At 40.1% G+C, this 24,031-nt stretch overlaps 4 protein-coding genes across 4 annotated transcripts; 2 read left to right on the top strand and 2 right to left on the bottom strand.

Annotated features, from left to right (window-relative positions):
- Nucleotides 1–201: 201 nt before the first annotated feature.
- gpr155a (G protein-coupled receptor 155a) lies at nucleotides 202–9,047 on the top strand. The gene is made up of 16 exons (XM_068704621.1): nucleotides 202–417; nucleotides 593–1,085; nucleotides 1,940–2,339; nucleotides 2,696–2,864; nucleotides 2,972–3,127; nucleotides 3,801–3,884; nucleotides 3,987–4,107; nucleotides 4,225–4,309; nucleotides 4,588–4,678; nucleotides 4,782–4,977; nucleotides 5,522–5,611; nucleotides 5,757–5,887; nucleotides 6,596–6,691; nucleotides 6,778–6,842; nucleotides 7,002–7,139; nucleotides 7,376–9,047. The coding sequence occupies exons 2-16, from the start codon at nucleotides 659–661 to the stop codon at nucleotides 7,569–7,571; spliced, it is 2,445 nt and encodes an 814-aa protein (XP_068560722.1). The 5' UTR covers nucleotides 202–417; nucleotides 593–658; the 3' UTR covers nucleotides 7,572–9,047.
- Nucleotides 9,048–9,101: 54 nt separating this feature from the next.
- scrn3 (secernin 3) lies at nucleotides 9,102–12,672 on the bottom strand. Its single transcript, XM_068704632.1, has 8 exons — nucleotides 12,586–12,672; nucleotides 12,222–12,390; nucleotides 11,951–12,132; nucleotides 11,560–11,759; nucleotides 10,011–10,223; nucleotides 9,754–9,916; nucleotides 9,478–9,658; nucleotides 9,102–9,371 (listed from the first exon to the last, which is right to left on the bottom strand). The coding sequence occupies exons 2-8, from the start codon at nucleotides 12,375–12,377 to the stop codon at nucleotides 9,210–9,212; spliced, it is 1,257 nt and encodes a 418-aa protein (XP_068560733.1). The 5' UTR covers nucleotides 12,378–12,390; nucleotides 12,586–12,672; the 3' UTR covers nucleotides 9,102–9,209.
- Nucleotides 12,673–12,953: 281 nt separating this feature from the next.
- On the top strand, nucleotides 12,954–17,958 carry cir1 (corepressor interacting with RBPJ, CIR1). Its single transcript, XM_068704611.1, has 10 exons — nucleotides 12,954–13,159; nucleotides 13,730–13,824; nucleotides 14,075–14,148; nucleotides 14,263–14,276; nucleotides 14,389–14,441; nucleotides 14,542–14,590; nucleotides 14,924–15,044; nucleotides 15,873–15,979; nucleotides 16,279–16,364; nucleotides 16,776–17,958. The coding sequence occupies exons 1-10, from the start codon at nucleotides 13,088–13,090 to the stop codon at nucleotides 17,482–17,484; spliced, it is 1,380 nt and encodes a 459-aa protein (XP_068560712.1). The 5' UTR covers nucleotides 12,954–13,087; the 3' UTR covers nucleotides 17,485–17,958.
- A 1,480-nt stretch (nucleotides 17,959–19,438) lies between these two features.
- sp9 (sp9 transcription factor) lies at nucleotides 19,439–21,801 on the bottom strand. The gene is made up of 2 exons (XM_068735193.1): nucleotides 21,673–21,801; nucleotides 19,439–21,204 (listed from the first exon to the last, which is right to left on the bottom strand). The coding sequence occupies exons 1-2, from the start codon at nucleotides 21,691–21,693 to the stop codon at nucleotides 19,906–19,908; spliced, it is 1,320 nt and encodes a 439-aa protein (XP_068591294.1). The 5' UTR covers nucleotides 21,694–21,801; the 3' UTR covers nucleotides 19,439–19,905.
- Between the last annotated feature and the right edge of the window lie 2,230 nt (nucleotides 21,802–24,031).

The raw sequence follows: 24,031 nt of genomic DNA, 5'->3' as shown, positions 1-24,031 counted from the left end.
AAAACGTATATATATATATATATATATATATATATATATATATATATATAGATACAATATTGTTGCCTTTATGGCAGCAGAGCTGAGGGTCCAATGTACAGTAAGCCCCGCCCCCTCCCGCCGTCTGGATAATGTGATTGGTTAAACCGTTGTTGACGATCAAAGATTATAAAAGTTCCTGGGTGGGAACTAAACTAGCGTTAATACCTATGTAGCGTACGCAGTTTGAGCAGCAAACATTGATTAGTCGAGAATGATGTAAACAGTTTTCTAACAGTGGATTTACAAGCTTTTTAACTCCATATTTTCGACGACACCTTTACTCTCGGTTCACCACTTTAGCTTAGCTGGCTAACCGCTCCTCCTGTGTCCATGTGACTGATATGGTCGCGTTACATGAGGGGGGACAACAAGCAGGTGAGTAACTGTACTACTCACACTCACATTGACGTTGGATATGGTAACAGTATTAACATAAGGAGTCAGCCATATGATGTTGTTTCGGTTTACTAACGCAGTTGTCTGGTCTTGTTTGCTCCAACGACGGCTGTCACGGCTCCTGCTTTAACTGTAGCTCATTTCCCTCTTTCAGTATCACTGATATTGACATGACTTCAAACCAGGCGTGACAGGTCACCCTGGAGGGAGCATCGGCAGAATGGAGGCACCGGAAAGAGCCACCAACTTCAATTTTTCACACGAGGAAGAAGACTCCTCTGCGCTCTCATCCAGCATGTCCATTGACAAACTCTTACCGGCTCTCCTGGAGTGCTTTGGGATCATATTGTGTGGGTACATCGCTGGGAGGGCGAACATCATCACGTCCACCCAAGCCAAAGGATTGGGGAATTTTGTGTCTAAGTTTGCTCTCCCAGCGCTGCTGTTCAAGAACATGGTGCTGTTGGACTTTGGGAATGTCATCTGGCCGTTCCTGTGGAGCATCCTCATTGCCAAAGTTGCTGTGTTTTTCATCGTGTGCGTCCTCACGCTGATAGTTGCCAGTCCCGAGGGCCGCTATAGTAAAGCTGGGCTCTTCTCAATATTTGCCACCCAAAGCAATGACTTTGCCTTGGGATATCCCATTGGTAAGTATGATGACTTTAAGCCTTTTATTCACTGCAGCAACCGTAATCATGCATGTTTGCCTAAACAAAAATAATAATTATCTTTGTTGCACTGTAAACTACCTCAGCAAACAGAGTTAGATGGCTTTCAGGGCCCTCTCTTATTTACATTCATACAACAAAAATACAGAGGTTGTGATCTTTTCATAGCAAAGTTGGATGGATTCATCGTCCTGTACTTGCATACTTGCAGAAATATAAACACATCTTTGATCATGCTTATGCACAGCTACCTTTAGTTTATTTGGAAAGGTTTACATTAAATCTACCAAAACTGGCCCAATGATTAAAAAAGCCCTGTGCATTAATGGTCTGTTTGCATATTTCTTTTAATAGTCGTCTCAGGCTGTTATCAAATTAATAAACAAACCCATTTAAGCTTGATTGAATAACTGACAATTATGCAAATTTCAAATAGAGTGGATGGTCATTTCTGCAGTTCTTCATTCAAGTGAAGCATAATTTCTAGCAGCATCAACTTCCTCCTCAGTCTTTCTTCCACATTTGATCATTTAGTGGTGACATTTCCAAAACGTATCTTTTGTTTGATTTCACTGAATATTTGTTCCAATTCCACAAACTTTCACATTATTGTTCTGATTCATTTTTCTCCCACTCTCACAGAGAATACACATATTATATTGTACATATATATTTTGTTTACATGAGGCTTCCTGTACACAAGGATTGGGAGTGTGAAATCTAGGCCATGTTTTATACATTACTTTATTTCCTGCTTTTTGTGACTCTTACCCAACAACTCAGATGTGCCAAGCAGGTTTTGTTGATATTGAGCCATTTGTCTTCATCCACAGTTGAGGCCCTATACAAGAGCACATACCCAGAGTACCTCCAGTACATCTACCTGGTTGCACCTGTGTCCCTGATGCTTCTAAATCCCATTGGCTTTGCCTTCTGCGAGATCCAGAAGTGGAAGAATGGGGCAGATCGCCAGCAGAGAAAACTCTTGATTGTGGGACTTGTAGTCTTACAGGTCCTGAAGAACCCTATAGTTTTCATGGTTGTCATCGGCATCATCGCCCATTTTGCCCTGCACCAGACGGTTCCTCCCTTCATGGCTGACTTTGTGGATGGCTTGGCCAACTCTTTTGGGGGAGCAGCTCTGTTCTACTTGGGTCTGTCCATGGTGGGACAGTTGGGGAAATTAACCAGATCCACAGTCGTGACACTGATATTACTCACTACAGCAAAACTGTGAGTGGAAAAAAAACAAAAAAACTTGGCTGCTTCTGATGTTTGTGCAAAAGATGATTTTGTGTTATCATATGACCTCTTTCTAATGAGACATGCTCTTAGGAGTGTGGAGAGTCAGCAGGTTTGAGCTCTGTAAAGTGCTCCCAACATGTTGTTTTGTGCTGATGGTTTGAGTGACTCATACATCTCCCACACCACAAGCCTTTTACCAAATCACATGCAAAGAGGTCTTAGGAGAGTGTAGCATGATAACAGCAATGTAAATATTTTAGTGGAACTGCATTTTTCAGTGTAGTAGTGTTAACTAAACCCTCAAACAATGGTTCATGACACCAGTCTTTGGGTTTGACTTTCAGGTTGCTGATGCCGCTGATTTGTAAGGAAATGGTGGATCTGTTGGACAACAGCAACACGAGCGCTGTGAACCACTCGAGCATCTCCAATTACGCTTTTCTTTATGGAGTGTTTCCCACCGCACCAAGTGTGGCCATCTATGCTGTCTATTATAACGCAGAGCTAGAAGTTGTGAGTTGCTTACATCTACCTGACAACCTCTTATGTGCCATTCAGATTCTGAACTGTTCATTTCTTTGTATCTTACCTCCGTGATTTTGAATTGTGCTTCCTAACAGGTAACCTCTGGGATGGTGATCAGCACTTTTCTCTCGGCTCCAATCATGTATGTTTCTGCCTGGTTACTTACGATGCGTTGGATGGATCCTCAGCTTTTGATGAACTCACTGCAGAATGTCAGCTTTAACATAAGCATAGTTTCCTTGGTTGCACTGGTGAGTCGCAACTGTACACTTTAGTGTGACATGTGTAAACTTGTCAGCTGATATTTTATAACTGACTTTTTAATGGCTGGTTCTTTTGTATGGGGCAACTGAGGTCAAAATGAAGTCATGCAACATTTGTTATAGCATGCTCCACTTCTTAACTGAAGGCAGTTTGCCCTTTCATGATTTCAGTTAGTTAGTTCCATAACATGGCACAATTCACCATTGATATTATACGCCATGTTTATCAGATGCAAAATGAAATGAAAATACAAAACATATGGCTTCTTGTTAGATGTTTTTAACCACTGTGGCAGGTTGACTTAAAAGGCTCAGTCATTCAGAGGATGTGTGGCCAAACAGATGCTTTACTGAATTATGGACCTACTTCCTCATTCATTTCTACTTTCAGTGTATCTTTTAAGGAACCTGCAACTTATTGCTGTAAACAATGACTTTGTAATTGTACTTTGAGTTTGTATTCTGCTGCAGTATCTTATACTGTAATTGTTCATCTTTAGTGTTTCTTGTGTAATTCTGTTTAATAATTTCACAATGCCTTTGCTTTTAAATAGATAACCTGCCAACAATGTTTAATAATAGTTGCATTTAGCATCTTTGCAAAGATTTGTATGAAGGTAAATATGAACAATTTGAAAAAAAGAAGTCTTTTCTCTTCCAGGTGTGGACGATTACCGTCATGTTTTTAAGCAAGAAATTCAAGAGGCTACCTCACATATTTACAGTCAACCTTTTCTTGGCACAGGTGAGCACACTTGCACATACTCACTAAATTTATTTTATTATCCATTAATTGAATTGACAAGACATCTACCCTCTAACTTCACATCATGTGTATGTTCTCTAGTTTCTTACTGGTGTCGGGATGATCCTGTGGAACTTTGTGGTGAAAGAAGACAACTTTGTCGGGCAAGTCCTGACATTCACGTTATTGTGTACCTCCCTCTACAGTACCTTTGTTTGGCCAGGTATGCTGTGTCTGCACACAACCACCCAGCCACATAACTCCACATTGATTTATCTTGGTGAGCTCTGAAATCTGAAGTTTGATTGCTAATTTTTGAATGCATGTTTTGTCGTTTTAGGTTTAATAGCACTTTCTCTTGTGCTTGTAAAAAGGTTTGAGGATGTGAAAGTTTCACCAGGCTTGTTCGTCATTGCTGGCTGGGGGTGAGTCATGACAGAACTCAGAAATGAAACTAAGCTCGTTTGTCTGTTCTTCTAAAACAATGGAGCCTCAATCAGAATAACTGCCCTAAATATAGTTGACATGTTGGACAGGGGGAGGGAGATTTTACAGAGGTGATGATGCCTCACTCGAATGTAAATGATCAAACAAACTTATTCAATTCCTGCAAATGTAATCTGCAGTTCAGTGTCGTTAAGATGGTTTAACTTTTACATCCTAATACTGTCAGTGAATTTTTGTTTTGGTCTTTAATTAACAGGGTTCCAGCCTTAGTAACTGCTGTGTTGCTCATTTCTGGGGTAAAAATGTCAGACACTATTGACTCGGCATTCTTTTACGGCAAACCACAGGTAACAACATAAGTGGAAATCATTACTTTTTCTGCTATTTAGGAACTGCTATTGAACCCCCAACAAATTACTTAAAGGTCTGCATGTGTGCCTTCTTTGACAGATAATCTGCACTACAGTTGTAGTTGCCTTCAGTGTACTACTGGGTGGGAGCTCTCTTGTGTGTCTCAGTAGAGGAAGCTGGTCCCACAGTGACCAAAGCCAAGAGGGAAACTCTGCAGAGGATCTAGTGACTGAGATTGAAGCAGAAAACCAGACTCTGATTGAGCCAGTCAGCCCATCAGGACATCTCAACAGAGGTACTTTCTCTAATGGAGACCATTTAACAGAAACAACAATTCAACATTTCTTTGATTAGGTAACCTCGATGGCACTGAATAATCACTTGATCATACAGAGGAAGTTCTGTCACCTCAGTTGTCAAAGCCCAAGTTGAAAGGGATGGAAGAGCCAAATCAGTCACGACTAACCCTTATCTCTAAGACGTCCACAGAAAACTGCCACGTAGGCAATGCAACGTGTGTCTGATATTCGTCCCCCCAAAAGTTCATTCTCAATTACATGAGTAGAAAAAAGCTTCTGCAGTTACAAAATCATAAAGTAAACACTGTTTAAAAACAAAACAAAAGAAGGAACACAACTTTCTGCATGTCATTATCTGGAGAACCACGATATCTGAAGTTCCTCATAAGTTAAGTTAGTTATTTAAAGTAAGCAACACTAAACAGATCATCTCTCCATAAGTGGTGCTATTAAATGTGCTTTTTGCTTCCAGTGTGAAGTGGGAGGATATCATAGTAATGTGGTAAAGAATCCCTCTCACTGTTATCACTTTGTTATCAGCGTGCCTCATATGTGACTGTGCACCACCCCAGCCCATGCCTGACATGATCACCAGCACAAATGTGAACAACACTCCAACAACACTCGCAGGTATTGTATTGACCAGCAACAGAATTAAGAATGCATTAAAACCTAAACATATCAGCACAGAACAACCATGACCATAACGTACAGCTTTTCTCTCCAATGAATACGATACATTTTTTGAAATCTCTGTTCTGCTGCCCCCCCCCAGGTCAATGTGAGAATAGCTGTGAGTCCTCAGACTGCCTGCTTGTCCAAGTGGAGGAGCTCAAACTGGTTGCAGATAGACAAGTGGCCCGTCATGTGCTCTTATGTCTGCTTCTGACTGTCAGCTCGCTTGCTGTGAGTAAACCACCACCTTTCACTTCTACAGTGACATGAAGTCAGCCTTACTGCCTGCATCATTATATTTAGTGCATCACAAACCAAATCGGACACAAATGGCTGAGCCGTGTAATTTCCACCTCACTCACTCGGTATTGGTGGAAGCCTTCTCCAAAGAAACCCATTAGAAGATTATTATGTGTTGATTAGTATTTATTGGTCATAACAGATAGGAAGCATATTAATATATGACGAGTAAAGACCAATACATTGTGTGTAATGTGGTTAACTGTGTTTCTGTGAATATAAAAAAAAATGAAAAACTTGTAAATATATATATTTATTTAAAAGATACAGTGTGCAGCATTAAGGGGATCTATTGGCAGAAATGGAAATAATAATAAATAATAATGATAATTCAGTATTATTTCTTTAGTGTATAATCTCCTGAAAATAAGAACCAATGATGAGTTTATATCTAGATATAGAGATCGTCCTCCTAACATCGTCCGTGATAGTTCTCCTACACACTTGACGCACGGGAGAAGTTTCAGTTGTAATCTGCAGCCTCACGCTCAACCTGCTAGATGAGGTTGACCTTTGAGGCAGTTCAGTACATATACTTTTTTTGTGACTTTACGTGTTGTACAAGTCAGTTCTATCAGCAGGATTTGCTAGTTTTACACGTCACATAAACGCAACAACCCTCTAAACTCTTTCTGACAGAACCTGTCTAGCTGCTTGTGGCTGCTCTTGAATCCGGTTCCTGGTAGACTCTACTTGGAGCTGCAGTTCTTTTGTGCTGTGGCCAACTACGGACAGGTTGGTGCTCCAGACACTGTGATACCAAGATTGTGAGCATTTGTTGTCACACAGCACCAGTGTCATGACATGTTTTCTGCCTCCAGGGTTTGCTCTCCTTTGCTCTGTTTGGGCTGGACAAGCATTTGATTATACTGCCATTTAAGAAGAGGTAAACTCCATTCATCTTACGAAACTACTGCCACACTCTAAAGCACTTTTGAAGTTGCTTATACACACGGCACATTGTATGTATACCATGTGTACACACACACACACACACTACACTGTACTCCATGCATTTATATTTATTTTTGTGAATGGTGTTTAGGTTATACAGTCTGTGGTGTGGAAAGAAGAAAGAAGAGCAGCCGCAGACTGATTTACCTGAGGAAATCAGGATGACCTGCACCCAGTTCACCAAATACCACAAGGACCAGTGTTTCCATGACATTGTCAAGAGGAGAAGGTGAGAGCACTTCGTCTTACTCACTGCTCCTCTTGTCAGAGGTTAATGAGAAAATCTCTGAATAAACATGTTCTTTGATGTGTGGAGCAGTCCTGGTAGTCATTCACAAAAATCCACTAATACCATTTATTTCTATTACTATTTCATAGTTCTGATGCATGTGGGCTCAGTTTGCTTCTATTCTTAAAAACAAATCCATAGACCTTTTGGGTGAATGCTTCTTTTAACTCTTTAAGGTGTGGGAAGAGGACTGTGGTGGACTGTTTTCTCGGCTGTGAACTGGTGGAGTGGCTCCAGCGGGTGGGCTTGGCTCAGGACCCTGGTGAGGCGGTACTCTATGGGACACGGTTACAGCAGGGTGGCGTGCTCGAGCACATCAAGCAGGAACACGGCTTCCAAGACAGTCTCCTTTATTACCGCTTCATGACGTAAGACACAAGGGTCAAGGACCACATTTCTTTATTTTTTTTTTACCAAATGTAAATGGAATTTGAATTGAGATAATATAAATACATCTTGAGGATGTAGAAGCTAAGGAACATTACCAGCCTTTACAAAAATACCTGCACCCAGACGGAACATTGTGGCTGCACTGCCATGCACTGAGCACATCCTGTACAGCACAGCACTGCACTGCAACAGATTTAAACATTTCAAACCTAAAATGCCAGGGCGTAATGCAGTGTGTGGAATTGGTCTGGAAGGGAACATTTGTATTATTATTTTTGCAGTTTTACTTTTAACATTTCATTCACTAGGATAATTGCTGAGATGTTGTGTTGCTGCAACATTGCTACAACAGTCAGTCAGGACATTAATATGAGCTGTCAGATGATTGTTCATGCACAGGGAATCCCCTGTTTAGCCTTATTATCATAACCATTTATTTTTAGGTAAAACCTTAAATGGGAATACCTGGAGTGGCAGTTTTAATCCCTCAATGGCTGGAAAACTTACTACACAGCTACCACTTAGTACCGTAGATAAGAGTTTAGTCGGGAAGTCATGTCTACAACAGACAGTAATGATTTTAAGATTTGTCAGTTTCCGTGTCTACTTTATTTACATGTCAAATAGTCTCTCTGTAATGGCCAAAACTATAAAATTAAGAGCCAATCTTAAAGGGTGAGCCAAGGCTTTGCTGATTTTTGGAAGCATTTTAATTTTACTATGCATTGCAACATATGATTTTTATTTTATTTTGTGTCTTTTGGGGAGCGACAATGCACTGTTGAATGTATCATTTCCTCCTCTGGGAAACTTTAGAGTGAATTATCACTCTTCAACCGAAGCACTTTCCAAAAAAGGAAGATGTAGTTAAATCTGCATCCATGTTTAGTTTGTTTGTAGTCAGTCTTACTCAGGATTAAGTTATTTTACCAGTTAGTTAACTGGTAATATAGCGTGAAGCACAAGTATTGTAGCTTTGACAGCCTGCAGTTTAACATGCCTTTGCACTGATGTAGAGTAGTGGTTACACTGTTTATCAGGGCTGTTTGTGGAATCACAATTTCAACAAACAACCTGCCAGTTTGACATCAAAAGCAAAATGCCACTTAAAAAATGTAGTTTGTAAGTTCTTATTAATACATAACTGTATAAATGAGTGCCAGAACTTGGTGTTGATGCATGTGTCTTCTGGAAAGTGTTCACGTTGGAAGTTGGGAAAATATGATAATTCAATTTTTTCTCTCAGGAATAAAGTAATATAAGTATAAAACTAGCTGCTTAATTATACATCTTTGTAATTAAGTGCAAAAGTTTGTGTTTATCATTACCTCAAATCATGTTGAGAAAACTGGTGTAAAAAAATTGTCTTTTTAATAAAAACATACTTTAATACAGTGTGTAGCACTGGCTGCATATTTATGTTATGCACTTGTTTTAAAATAAATGTTTTTTCCTCTATTTCTGGTCAATGAGTCGCTGCTTTATTCTTTGTACAATAATTTTATTAGTCAGTTGTGTTTTCAGGATTTATTATACAAGCATGTTTGAACTTCTACCTTCTGCATTTAAAATGCAGAGACGTCTACTGCTACTTTCACCCTGGATACATGTTTTGTGGTTTCAGCTTTTTCCGTACGCAGCCATCTCCTCCTGAACACAGCTTGAGAACAGATCTGCCAACAAATCTGGTTCCTCAATACCATTTGAAAGAATCTTCTCCGTCTGTGTCATCTTTTCCTTCTCCAGCTTCCTCATACTTTCTGTGATCTTCTTTCCTCTGTCCTATAGACAAAAAACAAACAAATATATATATATATATACTAAAAATATAATGCTAAGCCAAGTGAGAAAGTTAAGTCAATAGCCGGCTGGAATTAAATTGTTAAACCTCGTGGGATTCAATGATGGCAGCCACCAGCTCATGTTTGACAAACAACACGTGTTTGCGATCAGGCTTGCTCTGGAAGCGGGGTTTCTTCTTTACAGGGTCATCTGCACCGTAACTGGGAGAACACGTCTCCTTCAGCTCATTAACGTTCTTCACAAAGATGAAAGGCTTGAATACAGACCTGTTGTACAAAAAAAAAAATGAAATCATTATTAGCTGCTGTCGTAATGAATTTAAAGGATGCATCATCAGCTGAAGTGAGATCAAGCACTGCACCTTTCAGGGTCTGGAGTTGCTGTAAAATAGTGAACCCCTGGCAGAGCAGGGTTCGTGGGTATCACAGACACCATACTTCCTGTTGTCATGAACATGCCCTCCATGTTGATGCCACTATCTTTATCCCTCAGGATATCCATCATCGTCTCAGCAGTGATGTGACCTTCAGTAAATAAAATCAACACATGCATAAGCAGAGGTAAAAGTCACGTAACGTTTTCCTCCCGTGTGTCAATTCTCCACAGTGAAGTACCAACCGTTGCTCTTTTTCAGCAACTTCTTCCCCTCACAGTATCTGCTCCCAGAGGCTTCTATTCTGGCCGTAGTCGTGAAAGAGTAGACGGTGGAGAAGTTGAACTGAGTCTCTCCGTCCCACCAGCCCTGGCTTCGTGCATACTCCCTCATTTCTGGATGTTCCTTGTCGATCTTAGTCGTTATGCCATACTGGTTCGAGATGTTACGATATCCAGCTAGAGAAGAGTAAAACAAGATGATAAAAACGGATCGTTATTCAACAGCTTCCTAAGCAGTGTAATGTTATTAGAAAACAAATAACTAATAGAGTCCAAATGATTCTACATCTATTTATCTACTACTTCACATTCTTGCAAGGTTGTTTTAAGCTGACTTTAGTTTTGAGTACAGTAACAAAAAAAATCAAAAGCAGGGAAATCTTTTAATGTAGAAAACTGAAAACATTTAAAGGCATGATGATCATAATGAAGAGTTGGACTGGAAGCTACCCGGAGAAGGACCTGGCTGCAGACAAGATGGCGCACGACAACCAGAACGATCATTTGAATACGGGAAAGTATTTTACCATTTTACTTTGATTTTCCTTTTGTTGTTTTTTTTAGCTAAGAAATACCTGTAATGCTCTTAAATACAGTATATGTTAAATAATGATTTTCTGATTTTAGTTGATACTTAATAAGAGCTCCACTGTGAAGACAGAGAATGAATTGTTACTGAGGTTAATGTGTCAAATAATCATGTGACATAATCCATGTAAAAGTAATTATACAAAGTATTTGGCCTCATACTAATGAATGCTTTGTGTTGTCCGGTTTGAAGCTGAAAAAGTGCATGAAACACGCTCGTTAGCACAAAGACTCGAGTTATTTAGCTTCCTCTCTGTTGTAATTTGGTACAAACTTGAGACCTAGATTTTCAAAAGTCTTTAAAAATAAATCTAAAAAGTTACTTTTGTTGTTTCAAAATGAACCAGAGATTATATGAAAGGCAGAATCTGAAGTATTTGTAAGCAGTCAATTTAAATAAAGTTTGCGAACAAATGGAAGAAATGGTTCTAATTCTGCTTTTGAAAGTGTTTAAAAAGAAACCACTTCCAGCCATTGATGTGACACACTGTATATACTGATGACCATGGTACTTGTCAAATCCTCCATCTTGTCTGCAGCCATGTTCTCCCAGGCTTCAACTATAGCCTGACAAAAACTAATATTGATATTTTAGAGATTAAAAATCATTGTAACCAAAATATTGTACTGATTGGGACTGATTGTACAGTTGAAAGAGTAACTTGCCAGCGCCCTCTGGTGGACAAACTCTTTCATGGTAACACTGATTTTGAACTACCTCAAACATATCTTTGGCATTGTATACTGTGATTTCTTAACATTTCCAAGGGGGCATAAATACAGATACCAATATATCTGTGATGAAAAAAATATCAGCCAATATAATTAATCTGGCATTCTCTCATTTCAACCTGTTTCAAATGTCCTCAGGTGCTTTTCCTTATATCGGATGGGCACCCAGTTTTAATACTATTGTTACGATTACCTGCCACTCTCTCTGCTGCCCAGTGCTTCCCTGACGTTTCCAGCAGCCACGCCTCTTTCCTGTCTGAAATGAGGAAGCTGTTGTGGTAGGTAAAGCTGCACTCATCCTCCATGCAAGGTCCTCCCTGGCCATATTTCTCCAGCAACTCAGTGATCACGTCCACAGCTTTCTCAGCTGCGTTGGCTCTCTCAAGTCCAATCCTGGAAAATCATAGAGTCAGTTATGTTTTCCCTTGTCTTTGAGTGTTCCTCACAAAGTATTCTGAAATGACAACTTGAAGGGAAGAAAATATACAAAATAGTTTCTGGTTAGTACAGTGTCATTACAATCCCACTTTTGCATCTCAAGTTGATGGTAGTTTAACAAGTAACAGAGGCTTAGTAAAACTAACCTGACAAGATCCATACCAAGAAGAGCTTCGTCGCCATCTGCACTCTCTCTGCCCCACACTGCTTCATTTCCAATACACACTTGATGCTCATTTGCACCCATTTCTGCGCCCCACAGCCATGCTGGTTTGCTCAACACAACTGCATAAGTGTGGGCAACCTGCTCGATCTCTATGTATGTGCACTGTAGGAGGAAAAAAACAAACTGTTAATAGTTGTCCAACTGCCCTTTCACAAAGGAACAGTCACAATGTGGGTGTCTGTGTCACCTACCTCAACCCTCTCCCCTTCACCGTAGTCTCTGGCAGGGAAATACACCACCTCCTGGACTTCATCACAAGGCCTGTCACTGTTTTTCCCAAAGATGACGTGTTGTCTCTCAGTGGAGGGGGGCAGAGCCACGAAGGTGTCACAGGAGGATGGGTGCATTTTGAATCACAAACTCGTTGAGTTAACAGAAATAACAATTGATTGGATGGGGTACAATATTCAACGAACAGATGTTAAGATGTACTTGAGCATAAGCAGCCAATACACTTTACTATACTTCGAATTCACCTATGACATCAGATTTAGAGCCAGCGTTAAATGTTTAACATACATGCCAATACTCAACATTACAATAAATTAACCTTACCTATGTATGTCGGTCTGACGGAGTACTGTCACCGTAAGTTTCTGGTTTCATTTCTGTCTCCATATAACGTGACCTCATCGGTCACAGGTCACGTTCTCTGAAACGGAAACAGTTCAGTCACGTGACCGAGCTGAAGTCAGTTTTATATTCGACGTTAAACGTATGCCTGCGAAGGAGATGATGATTTATATCACTACCAATCAAATTACTTAACGCTTATATGTTTCTGTAATGTAACGTTAGCTATATTGTATTATATATATATATGGTGTAACACGGTGGTTTCGGCATACATATTTATGGATATTATTTAATCTATTATACAACTTTACTGACTTCCGTAGTCAACCAAGAAAGGAGTCCTCCGGCTCCCCGTAGGACCATTATAGAACTATCTTCATGCAGACGGATTTGTTTATGCGAAGCAAGCTACGCTAGCGACTCTGTTAGCCAAACATAAACACTACGATTTCTACTCAGTTGACGTTATACGTGGGCAATCATGGGGAAGTCGTTTGCCAACTTCATGTGTAAGAAGGATTTCCACCCTGCGTCGAAGTCAAATATAAAAAAGGTGAGTGGTAGCTTCAGTTAGCGTCACTGCTTGAGGCTAGAACACGTCAGATTAGCCTGCTAGCTGCTAGCTATGCTAACTGTGTTTTGCTTTTGCTAGCCCTGCTTGTAGCCTTAACTTGTATTTAGGCTACTGCTCATATGTGCGTTGTATTAGTGAGAAATCATATTACTGCTAGTAATACTATGACTCTGTGTCTTAATAGTTTTGGACCACTCAAAGTAATGTTTTATTTTTTATTTACTGATTGTTAACGTTATTTACTATATAATATGTACAGTATTAGTTTTGTGTCTGGATGAAACTAGTAGATTCTATAAATTGATATTGTCTATACACCCTACTGCTAATAAATGTTAACGTTTTAAAAGTTAATGAATTATTCAGTAAATGTATTCATTATTTATGTACAGGGCAGTAATTGCATAAAGTCCATTAAAACTTCTTTGTAGTCAAGTTACTTACTTCTTCATGCAGTTGTGTGTCAGGCAAGTAAGTTGTCCCAAAAAAGAAAGGTTTTGGGAATGTAAGAAGTATGTGTGCAGTAATTCTCCTCACTTTATCTCACAGGTATGGATAGCAGAACAGAAACTGACCTTCGACAAGAAGAAGCAAGAAGATCTTATGCAGGCGTACATGAAAGAGCAAGATTGTTACAACAACAGGTTAGAGGCGATACCTTGTATCTCCTAAAATGATGAATGAATGAATGATCTTTTAATATAATTTATCAGTATTTTAAACATATTTATTTTTTGTTTATTGATAAATACACACTGTGTAAGTCTCAGTAAATGGCAAGGTTTTTATGAACAGTAACTTAAACAACATTTTCTAAATACCTCCCCTAACTTCACGTTCTAAATGTTGATAATCACCATTAAAAATAATAACATGTTGTTTTCTCACCTCTAGGGTGTTGATGGGGGATGATCGTGTTAAAAATGGCCTCAATTTCATGTATGAGGCTCCACCTGGAGCATCCAAAGGTAAATGATCACTTGAGCAGCTCTCATCCCAAATCAATATTATGTTTTATCTGAATCACCTGATTCTTAAGTAAATTTTAACATTTTAATATTCTCTTGTCTTCTGTCCTGAAGAGGAAACGAAAGAGGTAAAGTAGAGAAAATTATGAATCCATACAATTCCACTTGCATTGATTCCACTCATTTATATCTAGAAAGGTTGACACACAAACATTGATAATGAAAATGTGTCTTTTTCAGGAAGGGGAAGAAGAGTACAAATTTGAGTGGCAGAAGACGGCTCCTCGAGAGAAGTAAGTATTTTATTTTTATACACAATTACATTTTTTTGGCATATTGTCCAGCACTCTTCCAGAATTTGCATTCCTTTTAATCCTTAACTTTCTCATGTAGATATGCGAAGGATGACATGAATATTAGAGATCAGCCATTTGGAATCCAGGTGTGTGGTGATTTTTATTAGTTTGAAGCATATAGCCTTCACTAGTGGGGGAATAAATCTAAGGGGGTAACAAGTGGATTAAAAGAGACACTGATTTGTTTTTAGCGGTCAAAAGCTGACAGGATAGGGAACTACTATATAATTAAATTTACTGTGTATGCATTGTTGTACATTACGTTTCAAAAAGTAAATCTGAGCGTGTCATGAATATAAAGTATAAGACTTTGCCTCATAATTGGGTGTGCCAGCATTTTTAACAAGAGTTTTGTTGTGTTTAAATAATTATGCATACATCGCCACAATTTGTAGTAAAGCCTGTTGTTAACTTCCCAGGTGCGCAACGTGCGATGCATCAAATGTCACAAATGGGGCCACGTGAACACAGACAGAGAGTGTCCTCTCTACGGGCTGTCGGGGATCAACGCCAGCTCTGTGGCCTCAGAGGAGGCACCAGGTATAATACATATGTATACAATAATTGTCTAAAACTGACATATTCAACACCTTCCCTGCAGTTTCTTTGTGTATGGATGTAATTAAATGCTAATTTGATGTTTGTTAACAAACCACTAACATATACAGGTTTTATTTTTATGTTATTGAATTAAACAGGAGTAATTCATTAACTGAAATTAGCATCATCACATAAGTTAACTTTATAAATATAAAATCAAAAGTAAGTGATCCATCATCAATGCGTCACTTAAAATAAGTAACAATCAAAAGTTTAATTGATATCTAGAGATTTTACTTGCTGAAATATATATTTCTGTTTGAACATGGTTGTTGTAGAACAATCATGGCAGCACAAAAGAACAAAGAGCCACAAAATGTTTGTGCTGCTTTGATGTTTGTGGCGAGTGTGTCAGCTTTAGTCCGTCACAGACTTTGCAGCAGGTACACCTACTGTATCCTGCCTGTTGGGCTTCAGCTGGAGCTCCCAGTCTTGAGCTGATTCTGACTCCAGCAATCAGCGAGTTGAGTAAAGTAATAATGTTTACCCCGGGAGAGTCCAGTCAGCGCATGGTGTTGATGGTGGAGTGCCGTAATGGTCCCCTTCCTGTGCCGGGAGAAAAATATGTAATTACTGTGTATTCTGATTCCTCTAACTGCTGCTTTGGCAGAGAATGATATTGTATGATTTGCTCAGCCGGAAGTGGAGTGAGTTGATTTGATGTCCCATTCTGTTAACAAAGCCGCCCCTGAAATTCCCACTGTGGAGACAGTGGTTGGCTTGGGTTTGACATCAATGGGACTCTGAGGCTGTGATTTGTGCTAACAGGTCCGTCGATGCACCCCTCTGAGTTAATGGCGGAGATGCGAAACAGTGGGTTTGCCCTGAAAAAATGTGTTCTTGGTAGGAACGCTACTGTTTGTGATCCATCGCAGGTAATTGTCTTCTCGCACTCCTGTTTTTGCACACATAGCACGATATATAAAAACACACATACACGTATACCTTCAAGGAGAAAAAACAAACTAGATTTCTTTGATGTGTCCCTAGCATACATAAATGCTGCAGAGCGGCCAGTTATTGGGGCGACTTGTCAAGTGAACAGATTAGATAAATTCAATTGCATTAGTGTTTAACGATGTTCAACTGATCTATTCAAATGTAGATTTGCTCAAATTTGTCTTTGAGAGTCGTGTTTATTTGTATGTTTTCAATGTGCTCTGTGCTTTTGCAGGAATATGTTGCCAGTGATGAAGAGGAAGATCCCGAAGTGGAATTTCTGAAGTCATTAACGACCAAACAAAAACAGAAGCTCCTTGGGTAAACAATGCAGCACAACTTACAAATGTTTATTCATGAAAGCTTCAAGGAGTGAGCAAAATAATTATTATTGTAACATTGTTTGAATTTTTGAGGATATATCCTTATGAATGATCTGGTGAATTACAAGGTTACTTTTTTTTTTTTATAAATCTATTTGAAATTAAAAAAACAACAACTAGTGTTTTGTAGCTTAGTATGTACAGTATATTGGGTGTGAAAAAGAAAAAAGAAGGGAAATACATTTTGTTCATCAGATTGTTGCATTGCATTTCATTTTGATTAAGTATTTTACGTTTCTTTACATAAACGTTAATGTGATTCATAAACGTTATATATAGACGTTGATATTCTATTTTTATCTGCTGCCTTGTTGAATGTTAATTGAACGTTTGTGCTCCTGTTTTACAGAAAACTCGATCGCCTGGATAAGCAGAAGGCCAAGAAGAAGAAGAGCAAAAAACAGAAGAAGAAGAGCAAAAGAAAACAAAAGAAAAAGCATGAAAGTAATGACAGCTCGAGTGACTCCTCCGACAGCAGCAGTAGCAGTAGTGATAGTGGCTCAGATTCAGACAATCACGGCAAGTTCAAGAGCCAAAAGAGAAAGAAGAACAAGAAAAAAGATTCCTGTCGGGATAACAGCTCTAAGAGCGAGCGGAGAGTCAAGAGTCAGAAAAGGGCCTCCTCTCCTAGAAGCAGGTCACCGAGCCCTCGCACTGGACACAAGCGGCGTGAAGAGGAGTCCGGAGATTATAGACAAACAAGGACAGAGAGGGGAAGGAGCGGCAGTCGAAATCGCAGCCCGGAGAACAAGATCAAGCTGGAGGGAGGTCAAGAGAGAAAGAGACACACCAGCAGGGACAGGCAGAGACCTAGCAGCTCCAAGGCTTGCGTGGACAGAAGTAGGAGCCGCGAGAAAGGCAGGGAGGACAGAGGTAGAGACGGGAGACACAGCAGAGATGGTGAGAGGAACAGAAGTAGCACAGATGGAAGGAGAGGCAGAACAGCAGATGGGAGGAGTAGAAGCAGGGAAAGGAGGAAGGAAAGGGAGGGCAGGGGAAGAAGTAAGAGTAGGGAGAGAAGAGAGAGAAGCCCAGACCGAGCAAACAGAAAGCACTGACTGTTTGTTTTTGTTTTTGTTCCCTCTTACAATATTGTATACAATATACAATATTCCTCTTACAAAACGTGTTGACTGTTTTTGCAATGACTATTCTATGGTGTTCAAAGTGTCCCTCTTTTTAGAATTGCAGATATTGTGCAGTAGGTCTTCTTTTTCTCCAGTAGAGGGAAGCAGTCCACATAGAATATGTAGCTGCAGCTCATATTGTCCTGTTCCTATGAAAGGGTCTAAATCATTTGATTACCAGTCGAAGCAATTTGCAGCTATGATCCGTTGGTGGGAAAATATTGGACTCATTTTGAATGGCTTCTAGAAAGACTCATTTCTGTTGCTGCAGGTTTTTTTAATTTTTCTTTCATTGTGAATTTTTGGAAATCTCGACATTGTAATGTGCAATGCTTAGACGGCTGTTAACTGCAAAAACTAAATTTGGACTTTGTATTTTCTGATAAAAATTGTAATCATCTTTGATTTAATGCGTTTGTTTTGCGATGAATGACAATGTCAGCGTCTAAAAATCGGTTGTTTTAGAAATCTGTCATTACCGTCAGCGTGTTCCCACTAAGTATTTTTAAATTCTGGTCACTTGATAGCAAATTACTTTTTATATATGATGTTATATTTTTCAGGCCGGTTTCCCTGAATGCCGTGACACAATGTGTTATCAATACGTCCTGCTGAGCTTTTGCGGGCGTCAAACAAAACAAATATGATTTCTGTCCAAATATACAGCGTGTACATACACCCCACAGAGACGAAACAAAAGCTGCATTTTTTTTTTATTAGTGCACACCTATATTTTAATTCAGAGGAAACTACAATTCAGATTATTATTCTATTACCTAGATTGGACAATTCTTTCTTTGTTATTCACTTTTGTTTTGGCCGACATTTACACATTTTTTTTATTTAACAGTCTCCACTATGTAGACTCGGAAAAACAATTTTGATTTTGAAATAAAAGATGTCAACAATTACATTTTATCTCTAGCTTAAATTTCTACATTTCTTCCTTAAGTGTTAGCTTTTATATGTTGATGAAATTCAAATAGGCTCTAATAGTTTTCACTATTTGGCCGTTTACTTGAAGCCGGTGTTGCACAAAAGGAAATGAAAATAATTTCCCTCTATTGCCTTCTGGTCAATTTAACATCCTCTTAAAAAAAGAGGGTGTCTGGATGAGACGTATTCCCAGTCCTGGACTCGCGCTGTAATTATTCCCCGGCTTTTTTCTTTGAGAGTCGGACGCTGCAGTGGGTAAGCACAAAGAAGTCAGAGAGCATCCTTGAACCCTTTCAGTACGGGGCCACTGATATTCAAATAACATGCAGACACCGTTTGACTGCGCTGAGCAAAGAGCATTTCAAATTCAAACATTTGCATGTGACTCTTTGCCCCTTTTTCTCAAGTTTAAAAAACTGTTCCCATAACATCTATGTGGCTTCTGGCCAAAAGAACGACGCCGTATCCTTATTTTCGCTCCATCGGTTGGTATGCAAATGAAAGCAGTTAATTTGGACAATTAGAATAAATATTCAGGGCCCTTTGTCGTCAAACCCCCCTGGAAACCCCCAGATAAAGTGAAACCGAACAAAAGATGTCTCGGAGATTAATTAGATATTTGATAAGACACGAATCCCTAATCGCAAATACAAGACACATGGGGCTGCCATGTGCTCCAAGTCATAATTAATACCATTTAACAAGATTTTCATTTGGCCATGAAATGTTTTTTTCCGGTGCATTAAACATTGATTTATTCCATAGGGGAAAGTCAAGGTATTATAGGTGATTTTAAGAAAAATAGCCCAAGAGCAGAACTCTAAATTAAATGAAACTATTTTTAAAATTCAAACCTCACGTAAATAATTAAACCAAACAAATATATAAAATCTACACACAATTACAGCCTTTTTTAAAGATGTTTTAATTACGATAAAATGAAAGTCTTATACGTGTGACTTTATACAGGTAAACATTTATATATAGATTTTTTTTTAGCAAAGAAATAAAATGGTTAACCAAAGTTGAAAAAGCTGTATACATACATATCCACAAAGTGCGTCGAAAGTAAACTCCCTGATTTCCAGGATACCAACACGAATAAAACAATCATAGCCTAACATTTACATGAAAATAACACATAGTTTAGTCGTCAATATACAAGATGTAACTCACATTGTCCAACCAAAGTTCAACAGGTTTCGCGCCACCTCAAACATCCATTTCATTTTGAAGTTGCCTGTGTTTTCTTTAGATGGATTTACGAATGAAATACTCGTTACGCCTGTGGAGAATACATTGTTTTGACTTTGCAATCGCTTCTTGAAATATTTTCTCCTTTTATTGTCTGTCAAATTAGACCCGTTTTCAATGATGTGCAGTTTTGAATCTGGTTTGATTTTGGGTGAAGCCTCATTAGGGCTCGTCTTGAGGAGACTGATCCTTAACAGTGATTCTGGGATTCACCCCGTCCAAAATAAGTTCTGGGGACTCGGACCTCGGGGTCTCCAGGTTACTGGTGTCGGTGTCACTGTCGCTGCCCCGTTTGCCTCCTCCACCGGCCGTGTGCGTTTTGATGTGCTTGCTCAAATGGTCACTCCGCATAAAGCGCTTGTTACAAACCGGGCAAGCAAACCTTTTCTCGCCGGTGTGGGTGCGAAGGTGTCTCTGGAGCTCATCGGACCGAGTGAACCTTTTGCCACAGAAAAGCCAGTTGCAGACAAAAGGCCGCTCGCCGGTGTGCCATCTCAGATGCGCTTTGAGGTGAGATGTCTTTCCGTACACTTTACCGCAGCCGGGAATGTGGCAGCTGTGGAGTCCCTTCCTGCGCAAGCTGGCCCCGGCGGGTCCCAGTCGCTCAGCCTCCTGGCAGTTCGGACAGTCACACGTTGCTCTGCCGGAGTACCGCCGGGACGACCTCGAGGAGCTACTTATTCCTGAACTGCCCCCAGAAATCATGGCGTTGGCGGCAGAAGCGTCTGTGTATGTGGGGATGACCGTTTTGAACCCGTCCTGCGTTAGCAGGTGCTGACCGGTGGACAGTAGATGGGACGCAGTGGGGTTGATTCCAGTGGAGCTAAACGCCGAGTGCGTCAGCGAGGAGAAGTCCGGGTTGTAGCCACTCAGCTGGGAGTGGATGGCTTGAGGCGTCCCGGTGTGCAGTGAGGTCTGAAGGGTGCTTGCAGGGTTCTGGACATCGAGCCACGACCCGGGGTTAGTGTGGACATCCCACCACGAGGACGCGCCGTTGGCGACATCGCCAGAGATGGTCGAGTGGAAACCGGACTTGTACCACGATTCGTACGGGTGCGCCATCCCCACCCGGGGGTAAAGAGTCTCTGCTGATGAGTGGACTTTGGATATAAAAGCTGACTGTCCGGAGTCTTGGGACGTGACTCCCGCAGAGTTGGAAAACAGACCGCTGTAGTCTGTGGAAAATGCAGACGAGGTCGGGGAGGTGGAGGCTAAGCAAAAGGCGCTGTTGCCTGTGCCACTGGTCGGTGTAAGTCCTGTCGACGCGCGGCTTGTTGCTACTGTGAAACCGGGCAGACTGGATCCCAAGTTGCAGCTCGAGGAGGATCTTTTCCACGGATGAAATCCACCTTTTGAGAAAGCGCTCGAGTCAGGTAAAGTTGTAAGAGGACTGGTGTTACCAATTTTGTTACAAGTTGCAGCCAGCATAGCTAGAGGTGTAGTTCCAAACCGTGGCTCTTCCTGAAAAACACACACAAACGTTGGACTTAAAACGGGCAACAACGAATGTTGCTGGAAGATTTTCGTTTAGCATGGATATTTGGGAAGCAGACAAAACAGGTCTTAAATAAATAGCCTAAATTATACAAACTGTAATTGTTAAAAGTATCATTTGAGCTCAGATAAATGTGTTTGGAGAGAAAAGAGTAGCGTGTTTTAACAAGCAAACATTTTTTTATAAACTTTCTGAGATTATGAACTGCGTCAGATATCTGCTGTAAATATACAGTGAGCAAAACACTGATCTAGATGCCTTTATCGTCACTTAACTGTTTGTTTTTAATAATAAACGAGTAGGCAATCGTAATTAATACAGCAGGAAATAATAACAGCAAACTTGAAAGCAAGCATGTTTATGAAAGCTGCAAACAGCAGCAGGCTACGATAACTTTAAGCACAACTTGTTCGCAGATACAAAGTCGGACTCACCCCAAGTATAGACGTTGCCATATCCAGGGTCTGTGCTGTGATGAGAGTGTTCGCGATTTCAATGTTGTAGGGCTCCAATTTTGATTCAGACTCACCGTGTTTGACTCGGGTCACACGGTTTCTCTCTTGGCTCGCAGCTCCCAACAACTACCTAGTTGTAGAGAGCGTGTTCTTTGAAGTACAGCTGGCGAAGACGCGCAGCCAATCTGATAGCCGCATGTATGGCTGTGGACGAAGTCAGCCAATGAGAGCCCCGACCGCAGGCAGAAACACCACAAACCCCGCCGTCAATCATCTGTTGTGCAGCCTCTGCTCAGACTGTCATACAAGACACGATTTGGCTTTTTTTTTTGAATGCATACAGTTATTTTTATGTAGTGTATTCTCACACGAAAGCTCAATGTCTCCTTTCATTGCAGAATTGAGTTCGCGCGTCAGTTCTCCAAGAGGTAAGCTTTTCACTCATTTTATAGCGTTTGTGGATTGTGGTGACACCGTGTAGTTCCAGGTTTCCCTTCTGATTTTCAATATTCAGATCATGCGCAACACGTCATTGAGAATCGTTGCCGTTTAAGCACATAGTATCCTGAACAAGGTGAGGGACGCTGTTGTTGCCGATGCCTTATTCAGAACAGTGCATGCTGCCGTGTGTTAGGCACGGTACAGGTAATGCTCGTGGGGGAAACAACTGGGGCTATATGTTCTATCCTAAATCCTTAATGTGCTGGTGTCCATAATGAAAAATCACAGATGGATTAAGTTTAGTGAAGAAGTCCAGGCACAGGCCTGACAGCACGGACCTCACTTCTCCAACCACGGTTAGGTCATTTATGAGCTAACGACTTGTCCCCGAATACATGAAGGAACAACAAAGTATGTGCTCGCTATGGATCAATAACCTATAGTTTGTTTACCTCCAGTCAAAAATATACGCGCGTCTGCGCTCGTGCTTGTGGTCGAGTTCACTCGCGGCCATTCCTTACGAGCGTATACCCCCCTCCCTGTTACTTTTTGGGGGAGTGCAGGTGAGGGGTTAATTAAAAATGACAGCTTGCTTTATCAGGGTGTGTAGTGCATGTGTTTAAAAAGAGAAGTATTTTATGGGCGAAAACAAGTTTCATCGTCCAGGTGATGTCTGTTGTAAGGCCGCCAGTCATCTCCATTAATTAAACTGCTTTAACAGGACGCACGGTGCCTGTGTTGTATCCGATAATTAAAATGGTATGCTTCTCTAATCACTCATTTATTAAATTCTAGACAATTAAGAGGATGCAGTGTTTCAACTATTTTCTTTAACTCGCGACTTTTTCTTTTAATATCACAATTCAATAAGCCCACATATCCCATAGCTTGTTAAAACGCCCAGGGATAATGGCATAATGTAAAATTGACCTGCTCTTACGTGAACCATCATCCCTTTAAAAGTTAAAGCAATTTTCCAGAGAAAGGCTTGACCGAAAGATGTGCATTACAGTATTCAAAACGGGCAAATAATGCTCCATTAAAGAGTATGAATGCTGCCAGTCAACACACGCGCAATTTGTTCAAATACTCTTTTTGCTTTAAAACCACCACCTTTGGAAGGGTGAATAAAATCATCCTCATCAAATACTGAGCGCTGCCAAGAAAATTGAATCATTTTTGCAATCATGACAATTTGGCTGAGTGCTGTAACAGTATTAAATGTCTATTCTACATAAATACAGTTGATTGTTGCTAAAGAAGTCATATTAATTCGAGCGTTAAATGAGAATGGACGCAGTATGTAAGAGCGTTTTTCCATTATACTTTCATAATATTAAAACAATCTGAAAATAAATTGACCCTTTAATTAATTTAACATTTATAAAAAAAAAAAACATTATTTAAAGTATTCTGTCCGTTTGTTCAAATGTTAATTTCCTTCCATGAGTATTTGTGCAGCAGGCTTTGATATCTTAATAAGGAGCTGTGTGACCGTTCAGATTGGAATAATGATCCTAACAAAGAAATATGCCTAGGAATCAGTCGTTATGCACCAATAAATGTGTGAAATGTACATATACCTTACATTTATTGAGAAGTAAATGTGTTTGTCAGATTAAGCTAGAAATTAAAATAACAGTGATTTTTCAGACGATGTTTACTTGGACAAAAGGGGAGAACAGGATCTCGCCTTGTCATTCAAGTGAGAATTTTGAGTCGGATCTGTAATTCTGGACTCCACTCGTGAGCACTTCTCTGTGGCAATTAGAAGCCCATTACAAGCCATTAGATTGATCAATGTACCTTAAACAATGGGAATGATTTATTTGGTCGAACAAAACGCTCTGCATCTATTGTGATGAGTCTAAGTGGGGGTGCATCCATCAACAAAAGA

Source organism: Cebidichthys violaceus, unplaced genomic scaffold, assembly GCF_023349555.1.
Source record: "Cebidichthys violaceus isolate CVI_PGR_0920_01 unplaced genomic scaffold, fCebVio1.0.p SCAF_11, whole genome shotgun sequence".
Classification (NCBI taxonomy): Eukaryota; Metazoa; Chordata; class Actinopteri; order Perciformes; family Stichaeidae; genus Cebidichthys; species Cebidichthys violaceus.
This window is presented reverse-complemented; position numbering and strand designations above follow the sequence as displayed.

What these genes read in the sequence shown, in the direction of transcription:
- gpr155a (XM_068704621.1), top strand. Translation starts at nt 659, where the DNA reads ATGGAGGCACCGGAAAGAGCCACCAACTTCAATTTTTCACACGAGGAA. An exon ending in ATCAGGACATCTCAACAGAG is followed by an intron (nt 4,978 to 5,521) that starts GTACTTTCTCTA and finishes CTTTGTTATCAG; the next exon opens with CGTGCCTCATATGTGACTGT. An exon ending in CTGTGGCCAACTACGGACAG is followed by an intron (nt 6,692 to 6,777) that starts GTTGGTGCTCCA and finishes TTCTGCCTCCAG; the next exon opens with GGTTTGCTCTCCTTTGCTCT.
- scrn3 (XM_068704632.1), bottom strand. Translation starts at nt 12,377, where the DNA reads ATGCACCCATCCTCCTGTGACACCTTCGTGGCTCTGCCCCCCTCCACT. An exon ending in GTGAAGGGGAGAGGGTTGAG is followed by an intron (nt 12,133 to 12,221) that starts GTAGGTGACACA and finishes TTCCTCCTACAG; the next exon opens with TGCACATACATAGAGATCGA. An exon ending in CTTGGTATGGATCTTGTCAG is followed by an intron (nt 11,760 to 11,950) that starts GTTAGTTTTACT and finishes ATGATTTTCCAG; the next exon opens with GATTGGACTTGAGAGAGCCA.
- cir1 (XM_068704611.1), top strand. Translation starts at nt 13,088, where the DNA reads ATGGGGAAGTCGTTTGCCAACTTCATGTGTAAGAAGGATTTCCACCCT. An exon ending in AAGACGGCTCCTCGAGAGAA is followed by an intron (nt 14,442 to 14,541) that starts GTAAGTATTTTA and finishes TTTCTCATGTAG; the next exon opens with ATATGCGAAGGATGACATGA. An exon ending in CAAAAACAGAAGCTCCTTGG is followed by an intron (nt 16,365 to 16,775) that starts GTAAACAATGCA and finishes CCTGTTTTACAG; the next exon opens with AAAACTCGATCGCCTGGATA.
- sp9 (XM_068735193.1), bottom strand. Translation starts at nt 21,693, where the DNA reads ATGGCAACGTCTATACTTGGG. An exon ending in TGGCAACGTCTATACTTGGG is followed by an intron (nt 21,205 to 21,672) that starts GTGAGTCCGACT and finishes TGTGTTTTTCAG; the next exon opens with GAAGAGCCACGGTTTGGAAC.